Source organism: Eurosta solidaginis, chromosome 5 (genome assembly GCF_040869045.1).
Source record: "Eurosta solidaginis isolate ZX-2024a chromosome 5, ASM4086904v1, whole genome shotgun sequence".
Classification (NCBI taxonomy): domain Eukaryota; kingdom Metazoa; phylum Arthropoda; class Insecta; order Diptera; family Tephritidae; genus Eurosta; species Eurosta solidaginis.
Window position 1 is genome coordinate 236,570,923 of NC_090323.1, and position 14,904 is coordinate 236,585,826.

Consider the following 14,904-nt stretch of genomic DNA (forward strand, 5'->3'; position numbering starts at 1 on the left):
CATAAGGGAAAATAACCATGTAGGAAAATGAACCGAGGGAAACCCTGGAATGTGTTTGTATGGCATGTGTATCAAATTAAAGGCATTAAAGAGTATTTTATGAGGGAGTGGGCCATAGTTCTATAGGTGGACGCCATTTAGGGATATAGCCATAAAGGTGGATCAGGGTTGACTCTAGAATGCGTTTGTACGATATGGGTATCAAATGAAAGATATTAATGAGTATTTTAAAAGGGCGTGGACCTAAGTACTATAGATGGACGCCTTTTCGAGATATCGCCATAAAGGTGGACCAGGGGTGACTTTAGAATTTGTTTGTATGATATGAATATCAAATGAAAGGTGTTAATGATTATTTTAAAAGGGCGTGGGGCTTAGTTCTATAGGTGGACCCCTTTTCGAGATATCGCCATAAAGGTGGACCAGGGGTGACTCTAGAATTCGTTTGTGCAATATGGGTATCAAACGAAAGGAGTTAATGAGTATTTTAAGAGGGAGTGGGCCTTAGTTCTATAGGTGGACGCCTTTTCGAGATATCGCCATAAAGATGGACCAGGTGTGACTCTAGAATGCGTTTGTACGATATGGGTATCAAATGAAAGGTGTTAATGAGTATTTTAAAAGGGAGTAATCCTTAGTTCCATAGGTGGACGCCGTTTCGAGATATCGCCATAAAGGTGGACCAGGGGTGACTCTAGAATGAGTTTGTACGATATGGGTATCAAATTAAAGGTATTAATGAGAGTTTTAAAAGGGAGTGGTGGTAGTTCTATATGTGAAGGCGTTTTCCAGATATCGACCAAAATGTGGACCAGGGTGACCCAGAACATCATCTGTTGGATACCGCTAATTTATTTATATATGTAATACCTGCCAAGATTTTAAGGGTTTTTATTTCGCCTTGCAGAACTTTTTCATTTTCTTCTACTTAATATGGTAGGTGTCACAATCATTTTATAAAGTTTTTTCTAAAGTTATATTTCGCGTCAATAAAACAATGCAATTACCTTACCATATTTCATCCCGTTTTTCGTATTTGGTATAGAATTATGGCATTTTTTTCATTTTTCGTAATTTTCGATATGGAAAAAGTGGGCGTGGTCATAGTCGGATTTCGTTCATTTTTCATACCAAGATAAAGTCAGTTCAGATAAGTACGTGAACTGAGTTTAGTAAAGATATATCGATTTTTGCTCAAGTTATCGTGTTAACGGCCATGCGGAAGGACAGACGGACGACTGTGTATAAAAACTGGGCGTGGCATCAACCGATTTCGCCCATTTTCACAGAAAACAGTTATAAAAAAAAAAAAAATCTATGCCCCTATCAAATTTCACAAGGATTGGTTAATTTTTGTTCGACTTATGGCGTTAAAAGTATCCTAGACAAATTAAATGAAAAAGGGCGGAGCCGCGCCCATTTTTAAACTTTCTTTTATTTTTGTATTTTGTTGCACCATATAATTACTGGAGTTGAATCTTGACATAATTTACTTATATACTGTAAAGATATTAAATTTTTTGTTAAAATTTTACTTAAAAAAAAATTTTTTTTGGAAAGTGGGCGTGGTCCTTCTCCGTTTTTGCTAATTTTTATTAAGCGTACATATAGTAATAAGAGTAACGTTCCTGCCAAATTTCATCATGATATCTTCAACGACTGCCAAATTACAGCTTGCAAAAGTTTTAAATTACCTTCTTTTAAAAGTGGGCGGTGCCACGCCCATTGTCCAAAATTTTACTAATTTTCTATTTTGCGTCATAAGTTCAACTCATCTACCAAGTTTCGTCGCTTTATCGGTCTTTTGTAATGAATTATCGCACTTTTTCGGTTTTTCGAAATTTTCGATATCGAAAAAGTGGGCGTGGTTATAGTCCGATATCGTTCATTTTAAATAGCGATCTGAGATGAGTGCTCAGGAACCTACATACCAAATTTCATCAATATTCCTCAAAATTTACTCAAGTTATCGTGTTAACGGACGGACGGACGGACGGACGGACGGACATGGCTCAATCAAATTTTTTTTCGATCCTGATTATTTTGATATATGGAAGTCTATATCTATCTCGATTCCTTTATATATGTACAACCAACCGTTATCCAATCAAACTTAATATACTCTGTGAGCTCTGCTCAACTGAGTATAATCATAACCCTAGTGTGCATTGGTGACAGTCAAAAAACCCCTAACGTCAGGAAGTGAATGCAAAAACGTTAATGTTGAGGTTTGCCCATTTGTTGGCTGAGTGTATATAAAAAAAATTTATATTTTTAAATAGCGGGTGTATGTGTATGTAACAGCACGCTTTTGAATGAATTTGCAACAGCTGGAGGGAAATTGCAACATTGTGATAGAATAAAGGAAATTCAGTCATAATTTGCATTGGAAGTAACGAGCAAATAAGAAAGGGGGAAATTGTAGAGCTTTGCCTACATATGTATGTATATATGCAAGGTGCCATATGTGGCACGTGACACACTTTAAGTGCCGGTGAGTGAAGCGCACTTTAAAACCGTTTGCGTGTTACCGGGTTGTTGACAAGTTTGCGGATATTCATGCTCACGTAACACACACTAACATAACAACGCACACGTATGTAAACATATGCGTTTGCAAATTCTAATGTAGACAAACAAAACTAAAAACAATAAACAACATAATAAAAGTGTGAAGGTAATGTGCAAAAACGTAACATAACCTAAATTACTTTATGTGCTACTGACGCATTTCAACTCGGCAAAGTGCCGGATGTCTAGAGTTTATGTGTGTGCGTGTATGCGTGATTGATAAAGAAAAACACTTACCGCAGCCATTAAAATTTTAAACCTCGCCCATAAATCCTTTGTACTACGCGACATAGCGAAACGTTCTTGCAGCGCTCCTTCGTGACGGGCCACATATGTTTTGGCCTAAAATTTAACCGCACATTTCACCATATTCCCAAGTGTTTTGTAAGTAAGAGGCCACAGATGAAAAGTGAAAAAGTTAAAATATTTATTTTGTTCTCAGAATTATTTGTTTAGAATATTAAAGTAAGCGTTAATCATGAGCTCGAAGGGTCCAGCTGCATTTGACATTTGAATGACATTTGAATTTTGTACACTTTTGTTTGCGTGAATTCTAAATTTTGATAAAAGTTGGAAAATTACATTGAATTGGTAATACTTAAACACTACAAATACTTATTGTCCTTAGGGTGTGAATTACAAAAGTTTGTATTTATTCAATATGTCAAGTCGCTCTAAACTAAATAAAAGCAGGCATAAATTAAATTTGCTTAGGCTGGATTGAATTGGCCGGTACGTGAGGGCCTCACAGGGTGTATTTGATGGGGATACCTCGCTCACGCCGGGGTCATCACAATAAATCAACTGGTAGGTGCTTGCACCCTCCTCCCCATGTTGGGTTGGAGCTTCCGCGTGATGACACGTGGTAAAACTTACGCGGCGACTTTTTCTCCCCGTATAACCTGATTCCCCTTCTTGTCCCAGCTTCCACCGGTACCCCTATCCACTTTCATTTAGGGCCATGTTCCTCATGGAGCAGGGATTGTTCTATTATTTAGTCCAAGATCATCTATACGTGACGAAGAGCCACATCCTGCATTAGGTGCGCCAAGCTTTTTTTTTGTCGAATATGGCGGATATAAGGACGGCAACTCGATAAAACCCGTAATTCCGTGTGTTATTCTCATATTCTCATCGCTCATAGGATGAATAGTACTACCTTAGTGTGTCTTATAAGGGGACCTCCAGATATCTGCCGCCCTTTAGTTGTAATTAGTCTTTCTGGGATATTGGGGGATATGTTCCAGCTGACCTATTTCCCCCCATACTCGTCATGCCTTTACGAGTATATATAAATAAAAATTTTATTAAAAAAAAAAAAAAAAACAGTAGCTGAGAAGCTCTCAAAAAATGATGGGAAGATGATGGTTATAGGTCAATTCAGTCCTCAGCACACTGAGGCTGCTTCAGCTAATTTCTTGCTCTGACTTGAACAAGGCGGAGTAGGTATGGTCCAGGACTAGTGGCTGAGAAGTAACGGTGGAAAGACGGGACGGGAAATTTCAATACATTGGTGCATGGAGAGGCAGGGAGGCCTATATTCTTTGTGCTTGTTAAAAATAAGCTTTTATTTTCTCTAATTTCAGCAATGATGATTATAATTAATTATTATCACTCAATTAAAAACTACTTTTTAGTACCTAAGAAGTACATCAGTGCAAGCACCCATTTTTCTTTGTACTTCGTTTTTACGAACATATTTATAAGTTTGTTTTGATTCTCTTTTTCATTTCCGGCCTTTTATATCCCATACACACCCCAAAAGAAGACCAGGGAGGTGTCCCCAGTGGGTTAGGGGCTTAGAATATACCGCGGCAGGTATCCCTCTCGTAAGAGGCGGCTGAAATATCAAATTGATTTAACGGGTTGTTTAGCGCAACCATTTCAAGTTGTTTCCAGTGCAATTATAGCTTCTCCAACCCAATTGTCAACCTCATCTACCCGTGGCGAATCCTGTTTCTTTAACAGCCGAGGCTCTGGCGACCCAAAGTTCCTCAAGGATCTAGGGCGTGGGAGTGCAGTATGGCCTAAAAGGTTTCATGTGGTCATACCAAATCGTTCCCGAGATGGTCGGGCTAGTAGCTTTATGGTGCTTGTTGCCAAAACGTACAGAATTTGTATCCGGAAAAGGATCATCAACATCAATAACACTCCCCAAGGGCGGTTGCAAGGCGTCATGACAATAAATGAGCCAAACTTCTTTTGTCGTAAAGTCAGTCTCCTCTTTCCAGTTTGACGTGATGGAAATATATTAAGCAGCCAATGAAAAAATTCGATAAAATGTGCTGATCAGACGTGATTGGCATCTATAAAAATATTCTAAACAAAGCCTTACATTTTTAGTCTTCTTTAAAGATGTATGGAAAATATATTGTGCTGAAAATTTCCTCAACTATACAGGTTTAATATAACAAAAAGACCTGTGCTACTATTTTTTTTTTTTTTTGTTTTTGTGTTCACTTACCTGTCGCACTAATTTGAGTTTTTTCCTCATCGGCCATGGTTGTAGTTTTACTGATTGTATAACTTCTTTATGTAAACGAATATTCTCAAATATTTGCTCTTGAGTTGACTCTTGATTTGTGCCCTCATCTGTAATATATATTTTGTTGTTAATTTTCTTTATCTTCTCATGATTTATTTATAAGTGTACTTCGTAGTACGGGCACGGAAAAGAAAATAAATCGTCACATAAAAAACGCCCTAAATGGTCGTAGGCGGTTCTTTGTTTTTTTGTCTACACCGCATACGGAGGAGAAATAAAAACGAAAGCCTAACATTAAATGTACGACTCACATTTAACAAAAGTGAAAGGAAAACACGTAAGGACGGCACTGTTTTCGGCTGTGCAGATGACTTTGCACTTTCCTTAAATATCTATAATCTATATTCTGATTGAATTTTTGACTTGTATGTAGGTAAGAATAATTAATTATTAGACTACTTTCAAAATAATACCTCTATTGCTCGATAGATAGCGTGCTTAAATCAAACTGACTTTTCGTGCCTCAACTGTTGCCGCTTTTATACTGTCTGGTTTCCTCGCCGACATATTTCTAGGCGCTTCTATTTCCAGAATTTAGTAGTTAGTTATCAGCTATAAATTTCGCAGCTATAAATACAGATGCACGATTTTGTAGCTTCTCTCATAGCACATGCGCGTGTATATGTGAGTGATACTTGCATAAATGAATGCATACTTTTGGGAGTATCTCAGATATATGCATGTATTTGTGCGTTGCTTACTGCTGCTTTTATGGACATATGTGTAGACATAATGATTAATTTGGTTATGTGCATACAAGTCACTGCTCAGTATCGGCTTAGAGATGATAGTACCCCTTAGTGTTGCTAGTATTCGTCACAATATTAAGGAGCTATGCAAAGGGACGAACAGCTATTGGCAACTATAGAAAAAATTAGATACCGGCAAACATCGGAAAACAAGTGGTACGATGAAGAATGCCGCATTGCAGCCGAAAGAAAAGATACGTAAAAATCGAACGCAGCAAAAAGAGAGAGCGAACGTTACCGCGAGTCCAAAAGGATATTACGATAGGTGCTTAACGTGAGTACCTGTCAGTTGATGACTCAATCCCACGGTGTCAGACATGAATCTAATCGCATGATCAGCGGCCCAATTATTGGCTCCATGTTGCCCTCCTCAACACTTCTTGGCCGAATCATTGGTACCAACTTAACTTGTAATCGGATGTTTCAGTCACAATTTTTTACCTTGGTATGATATGGAGTCTATCAAGCTCCCGCCATCCGGTTGTAAGGAAACTCCACCATGACCATCAAGTCAAGTGACGATCAAGTCATCAGATCATGATTAATCACAAGTACTTAACACGCTTACTCGCAAGATACATCTTCATTAATCACAGGTAATAGTACAATTACTTAAGATCAAATGGGGGCACAGACCCAGTCTTACAATTATCAACTGTAATCAACAAACACGGCCACCGTGGTGTGATGGTAGCGTACTCCGCCTACCAAACCGTATGCCCTGGGTTCACACCCCGGGCAAAGCAACATCAAAATTTTAGAAATAAGGATTTTGAGTTAGAAGAAAATTTTTCTAAGCGGGGTCGCCCCTCGGCAATGTTTGGTGACCGCTCCGGATGTATTTCTGCCATGAAAAGCTCTCAGTGAAAACTCATCTGCCTTGCAGATACCGTTCGGAGTCGGCATAAAACATGTATGTCCCGTGCGGCCAATTTGTAGGGAAAATCAAGAGGAGCACGACGAAAATTGGAAGAGAGGCTCGGCCTTAGATCTCTTCGGACAATAGTCATACGCTTATACGTCTTTGTAACACCCAATTTTCAAACAGCGTTTTTAAACTCCATGCACAATTTTGGGATGTGATCAGCCTTTTCTGTGACCTTCCGCAAAAGAGTCTTTGACATTTTTGTGCTTAGAAAAGAATGAGTATTGAGACAGTTTACATACGTGGAAATACCACTAGTAAAGTACATGCCAACCTTCCATCGAATAAGACTGCATTACTCCGAAGAGAATGCTTTATTTTCTAATTCAAAGGCTGAAGCGACCGCATAACTCCGACCAGAATACTTTACTGCGGACTCCAACGAAGAAGCGGCTGCATAGCTTCATTAAGTATGCTTTATTGTCAACTTCAACGAAAGTTAATCTGTCATATTCAGGATGGACCAAAGGAATCCAAAATACGACATTAAACCACAACCCCCACGATTAATCCGAATTCTCAAGGTAGGAGTTCGAACCTGAGTACAAACATCATACGATACATTTTATCAGATTACAAATGACACAGTTTTCAACGACCATCATAGGCTCGCGCAGGCGGTACACCGCTTCCACTCTGCTCCTTTTCGAGTAAACATCCCGGATTGGTTCGCCTATTATTTTGTCACTAATAAGATGACGTCAATTTGTTAAGGTTAGGGTGCACAGTTAGTTTAGAACATGAAGATCTTAAATGATCAACATAAACTAATTTAAATAACAGTGCAGAGAGCTATGGTATTATAATCGCCTTTTACGATCGGTATACCTGCCGCCGGTAACTTCTTGGCCCCTAGCCCGCAGGGGGAAGTTCCAAAAGGATAGCAAGACGCCTTTACAGGAAGAAATAAATAGTAAGGCGTGAGTATGAGGAGCTTGAGCTGCTAACCATAAGGTATAAGGTCTGCGAATTTTGCCAAAAAATTCCGCTACGGGGGGAAGGTTTTAAGTTCGAGCAAACTCTTTTAAGAACGAAAACGGCGACCATGTCATCGATGTCCTGATAACATTTAGATTATGTAGGGAAATACTTATCTGTTCTAATGGTATAATTAAAAGCTTCTGTTGTTTCCAACAACTGTGTAGTAGATAAACAAAATACAACCTCGTCTTCTTCGAAGTTATGCCAGAGTGACGCGCCTCTTCTTCGGAACATCGAAAATTTACCGTCATACGATTTTGCTCACCCCTTTTGCGTTAGGCTGAGGGCCTGTTTATACTCATTGCTTTTAAAATTGTATTCAGATTAAGATTGCATTCAACGAAAGCAAAGAACCAGTAAAAGCTAATGGTTTTCATTACACTTATTGGGGGGTCTTTATAATATTTTTCTGATACTAACACTTATGAAAGGTATAAAATATGGGTCACGTACCAATTTTTTTTGTCGGGACTGGTTTCTTACGGCTGCCGTGCGTTGTCAAAGATTTCCGACATTTATACATGTAGGTTTCGAACCTAATAAATTTTTAAGGACAAACAAACAGACGAACCTTCACTCGTATATGAGCATTTAACTTGCATAACAATAAATGAGATCGGAATATTTATTTTTATACTCAGTTGAGCAGAGCTCACAGAGTATATTAGCTTTGATTGGATGACGGTTGGTTGTACAGGTATAAAGGAATTGAGATAGATATAGATTTCCATATATCAAAATCATCAGTATCGAAAAAAAATTTGATTGAACCATGTCCGTCCGCCCGTCTGTCCGTTAACACGATAACTTGAGTAAATTTTGAGGTATCTTGATGAAATTTGGTGTGTAGTTTCCTGGGCACTCATCTCAGATCGCTATTTAATAAAAAAAAAAAAATATAATGCGCGATAACCTCCGAAGAGATCTAAGGTCGAGCTTCTCTTTGGCCGGACGGGACCTACATGTTTTATGCCGACTTCGAACGGCATCTGCAAGGCATATGAGTTTTCACTGAGAGCTGTTCATGGCAGAAATACACCCGGAGCGTTTGCCAAACACTGTCGAGGGGCGACCCCGCTTAGACAAATTTTCTTCTAATTGAAAAACCTTATTTCTAAAATTTTGATGTTGCTTTGCCCGGGGTGTGAACCTGGGGCATACGGTGTGGTAGGCGAAGCACGCTACGATCCCACCACGGTGGCCACCGTTCGCTATTTAAAATGAACGATATCGGACTGTAACCACGCCCCCTTTTTCGATATCGAAAATTTCGAAAAACCGAAAAAGTGTGATAATTCATTACCAAAGACGGATAAAGCGATGAAACTTGGTAGGTGAGTTGAACTTATGACGCAGAATAGAAAAGTAGTAAAATTTTGGACAATGGGCGTGGCACCGCCCACTTTTAAAAGAAGGTAATTTAAAAGTTTTGCAAGCTGTAATTTGGCAGTCGTTCAAGATATCATGATGAAATTTGGCAGGAACGTTACTGCTATTACTATATGTATGCTTAATAAAAATTTGCAAAGTCGGAGAACGACCAAGCCCACTTTGAAAAAATTTAATATCTTTACAGCATACAAGTAAATTATGTCAACATTCGACTCCAGTAATGATATGTCGCAATAAAATACAAACATAGAAGAAAATTTCAAAATGTGCGTGGCTCCGCCCTTTTTCATTTAATTTGTCTAGGATACTTTTAATGCCATAAGTCCAACAAAAATTTACCAATCCTTGTGAAATTTGATATGGACTTAGATACTAGTACGATAACCGTTTTCTGTGAAAAAGGGCGAAATCGGTTGAAGGCTCGCCCAGTTTTTATACACAGTCTACCGTCTGTCCTTCCGCTCAGCCGTTTACACGATAACTTGAGCTCGATGTTTGCTTATATCTTTACTTAACTCAGTTCATGTACTTATCTGAACTCACTTTGTATTGGTGTAAAAAATGGCTGAAATCCGACTATGAGCACGCCCACTTTTTCGATATCGAAAGTTACGAAAAATGAAAAAAATGCCATAATTCTATACCAAATATGAAAAAGGGATGAAATATGATAATTGCATTGGTTTATTGACGCAAAATATAACTTTAGAAATAAACTTTGAAAAATGGGTGTGACACCTACCATATTAAGTAGAAGAAAATGAAAAAGCTCTGCAGACCGAAATGAAAAGCCCTTGGAATCTTGGAAGGAATACTGTTCGTGTTATTACATATATAAATAAATTAGCGGTACCCGACAGATGATATTCTGGGTTACCCTGGTCCACATTTTGGTCAATATCTCGAAAACCCCTTCACATATACAACTACCACCACTCCTTTTTAAACTACTCATTAACACCTTTCATTTGATACCCGTATCGTACAAATAAATTCTAGAGTCAGCCCTGATCCACCTTTATGGCGATATCCCTAAATGGCGTCCATCCATTGAACTATGGCCTTCTGCCTCTTAAAATACTCTTTAATACCTTCCATTTGATACACATGTCATACAAACACATACCAGAGTTACCCTAGGTTCAGTTTCCTACATGGTGATTTTCCCTTATTTTGTCTCCATAACTCTCAGCTGAGTATGTAATTTTCGGTTACTCCCGAACTTGGCCTTCCTTACTTGTTTCATGTATTTCTGTTTATTTATAGGCCTAATTTGCGGTTTAACTTTTTACGATTTGTTTTGCGTGAGCAAAAAGAAATGAGATTGTAATACACTTTTGGTCGTAAAATAGTCAGGATATATTTGTATATGGGAAGTGCAGATGTAAGATGGTAGAGATTATAAAGTTGTACGTTTTATGCAGTAAATACAAATGAGAAAAAAAAATAATGCAGCAAATCAAGCGGAAAAAGATAAAGCAAAAAACAAAAGACTTATTTGCGCATCACTGCCCACTTGCCTGAACTTGATGTATAGATACTGGAGCGTCGCCGCTCAACAGTATCCATCAGATGATCCATTGGACTGGAAGCTCTGCGCGAATAACGACTACCCCGCTTACCCCTGTAACCACGTACACTGGCGCGTCGTTGAATTATAGCCGTAACGGACTGCGAATAATCCTCTTCATCGTCTTCAGCATCGCTATGATTGTTGTTATTACTTTCGTTGACTATGTAATTGTCATTCACTTGACCTTGTGGTGATGAGTCTGTAAGTAAATAAGGAGAGTAAATAATAGGTATTCGTGACAATATGTAATTACGTTTAGATTGGATATTCGTATCTGTTAGCATTATAAAACTAGGAAGGGAAATAAGTTAGGGTCGGTGTCTCAGATGGGAGTGTGTAGACGGGAAAGGCATTAAAGTATGAATTTAAATATGTCGATATTCATGGTTTGCGCGTTAGCTAAAGTTTTGGCGTGCTGAGACATTTGTGTGCCTAAACAGACATTGCGAGATAAAACAAATAACTGAAAGGAAATACGTAATAAAAAATCTATACACGTAAGTAGAAAATCGTGTATTTTGTGACATATCATTATCATACATACATTGGGTATTATGTTTGTCTTACACTCGAGGCGAAGTCTACCACCTACGGATATATTTTATCGTCTTGGTTGGTTTTCATACCTTTTATGAAAATGAAATGGTATATTAACTTCATCACAAATCTCAAAATTGTAAGTCCTTAAAGGAAAATAGATAGACCCAACAATAAGTATACCGAAATGATCAGGATGAAGAGCTGAGTTGATTTAGCCATGCCCGTCTGTCTGTCTGTCAGTTTGTATGCAGACTAGTCCCTAAATTTTCGAGATATCTTGATAAAATTTGGTGAGCGGGTATATTTATGTGTCCGATTCATTTTTCGGAACCGGCAGGATCGGACCACTATAGCATATATCCCCCACATAACCGGTTTTTCATAAAAGAGAATTATTGTCATATCAGATAGCAGCTTCAAACTTCACCATATTATTTCGTATATTGCACATATTGCTGTTCGAAAAAATTGTATAGATCGGTGGTATATATAGTATATATCTCATACGACCGATTGTTCAGATGAGAAACTTTTCGTAATTTCTGCCCCATTTTAACAGCTAGTTAAGCTTCAAATTTCACCAAATGCTTACGTATATAGCATATGTTGTTGTCCGAAAAAATCATAGCGATCGGTGGTATATATAGTATATAACCCGTATAAACTGCCATTATGTCCCATTTTTTAGGGCTAGAAGCTTCAAGTTTCATCGATACTTACGCTTACGTCATATACTGTTGTAATAATTCGTGGTCATAGTTTTTAAATGCAGACCACAAAAACTTGAAACCTTACATCCACACACAAAGTCTTATTTTTATACTCAGCCTGCTTTGCACACAGAGAATATTAACTTTGATTGGATAACGGCTGGTTGTACAGGTATAAAGGAATCGAGATATATTTCCATATATCAAAATCATCAGTATCGAAAAAAATTGTATTGAGCCATGTCTGTCCGTCCGTTAATACGATAACTTGAGCGAATAATGAGATTAGTATTGAAAATGAGCGAAATCGGATGATAACCACGCCCACTTTTTATATATATAACATTTTGGAAAACACAAAAACCTGATTATTTAGTATATACACCAAAAATGTTGAAGCTTGACATGTGGAGTGATATTGAGACCTTTGATAAAAATTTGAAAAATTTGTTTAGAATGGGCGTGCCACCGCCCACTTGCGATAAAATCAATTTTACAAATATTATTAATCATAAATCAAAAATCGTAAAACCTATTGTAACAAAATTCAGCAGAGAGGTTGCCTTTACTATAAGGAATGCTTTGAAGAAAAGTTAACGAAATCGGTAAAAGACCACGCCCACTTTTATATACAAGATTTTTAAAAGGGTCGTGGACGAAAAAATTAAGCTATATCTTTGCAAAAAAGAACTTTATATCAATGGTATTTCATTTTCCAAGTGGATTTATAACAATAAATAGGAAAAATTTCAAATTTAAAAAAATGGGCGTGGCGCCGCCCCTTTTATGACTAAACAATTTTCTATGTTTCGGGAGCCATAACTCGAAGAAAAATTAACGGGTTGTAATAAAATTGGATACATATATTTTCCTTATAGCAGAATATATTTCTAGTAAAAATGGACGGGATCGGTTAAAGACCACGGCAAATTAGATATAAAACAAATTTAAAAGTGTCGTAGACTAGAAAAATAAGCTATAACTTAGCAAAAAATAGTTTTGAATCAATGATATTTAACTTATCAAGTTTTACTGTAAGAGGAAATGGGGAGACATTTTTTTTTAAAGGGCGGTGCCACGTGTTATGTAGAAAAGTAATTTATCTGAAATGAAATGTACAATTTAAGCTCACGCTGAGTATATAATGTTCGGTTACATCCGAACTTAGACACATGTACTTGTTTTATATTATACTTATCTATATATTTCTTATTCTTATCTTATCAGTCGATTATTTGGATATTGCGAATGGAATAAGATTATTGTTCAGCCCTATTCATGAAAGGTATGAAATTTTCGGCACAGCCGACAGTAGTGTGTCTAAAATTGTGTTTGTTTTATTGAGTGAGCACTTGGGTAAATGCACCAAAGCTTTTATTTAAGGACGTGCGCTGAAAAACTTGATAGATGTGGTGTAACGTGCCTAAAAGATGATGCAGCCGATGGGGTTAACAACTCTTTAAGCTGCGTCACATACGCAGTTTTTCATATTGTGACGAATACTAGCAACACTAAGGGATACTATCATCTCTAAGCCGATACTGAGCAGTGACTTGTATGCACATAACCAAATTAATCATTATGTCTACACATAACAAGCAGCGGAGAGCAACGCACAAACACATGAATATATGTGAGATACTCCCAAAAGTAGGCAATAATTTGTGCAAGTATCACTCACATATACACGCGCATATGAGAAGCTATACACGTGCATCTGTAGTTATAATTTTATAGCTGGTAACTAAGTAAATTCTGGAAACGCCTAGTATAAAAGAGCGCAATCTGAGCAATCATGGACTCAGTTTGATTTAAGCACGCTATCTGCCGAGAAGTAGTAGTGTTATGGCGAAGTACTTGAAAAAAGGCCATTTTGCATTATTGAATAGTGGAGTTATTTATTCAACAGTTTAGTGATTCGAACGTTAGTAGAAGGTTGCAAATAAGCGGAATTGAACTAAATTTGTTACAATATAGATGCGTTTAACTCAATCTTATGCATTATGAGTAGATTGCACGTATTATTATGGAGAACGGTAGATTGAGCGACACTGGCGCCATCGGACATGAAAAAGTAGCCAACTTGCAACTTTTGTTGCAAGCAAAGCATAAGAAGAAGAATTTGACATTTTCTTTGGCTAAGGGTGCTGGCACACTTTGTAAGTGCAATTATTTTTCCCACTCGTTGATAACTTTTCTAACATTTTTCACAAATAAAAACTGTAATTAAATAAATCAATAGAACAGAAAATATGTTAGCAAGTATATTTCTTGTATAGGAAGAATGTTTATAACAGTGCTTCGCGAAATTTTGCGTGTGAATGGGTTAGGCGAAAAAAAAAACATTCAGTTGTTAAGTCTGAAGTTCCTTCATATTTACAAACACAACATCTTGCGCGATTTTGGCGTTGTTACTGGCGATTGCGATCTATATGAAAAACTTCAGTGTGTCTCGGCCATTTTTGTGCGAAAAAAAGGTGCACAAGATAACCTAAAAAAGGTGTGGGCATGTTTTAAATTAATTAAAGCTTGCCCAGGGGTTAATTTTGAACTACAGTTTTTTTCCATATTTTTTCGTGAAGAGCTTGGCCAGCTTCTTATTGGTAACAACCGATTATGACAAGCTATTGTTTTATTGATGGCTTATTATCGATTTATCGTCAGGTTATCCTTTTGTTATCAGATTGTTATCGCCGAGTAATCGGCTACTTATTGCTTTATTATCGATAGGTATGCCCAATTCCGGCCAAAGTATAGGACTATTATGACAACTTAGGAATAACAGAAGGCGTTTTTGAAGCTACTGTTTCACGTAAATTTCTGCGTTGACGGATCCAATCGTAAAGAGTGGCTCTGTTTAATGCCCGCATTTACAGCTAGCCTGCCAAGCCAGTACCTTTTGCCAAAGTTTTCTATCT

The 14,904-nt window shown here is 37.5% G+C and overlaps 1 protein-coding gene across 1 annotated transcript in view; it reads right to left on the bottom strand.

The window, feature by feature from the left end:
- Nucleotides 1-14,904, bottom strand: part of Tmc (Transmembrane channel-like) — a 135,233-nt gene that overhangs the window by 48,993 nt on the left and 71,336 nt on the right. The window contains exons 4-6 of the mRNA XM_067757311.1: nucleotides 10,684-10,935; nucleotides 5,036-5,163; nucleotides 2,809-2,913 (exon numbers count right to left, since the gene is read on the bottom strand). Coding sequence (XP_067613412.1) covers nucleotides 2,809-2,913; nucleotides 5,036-5,163; nucleotides 10,684-10,935 — 485 coding nt within the window. The remainder of the gene's footprint in view (nucleotides 1-2,808; nucleotides 2,914-5,035; nucleotides 5,164-10,683; nucleotides 10,936-14,904) is intronic.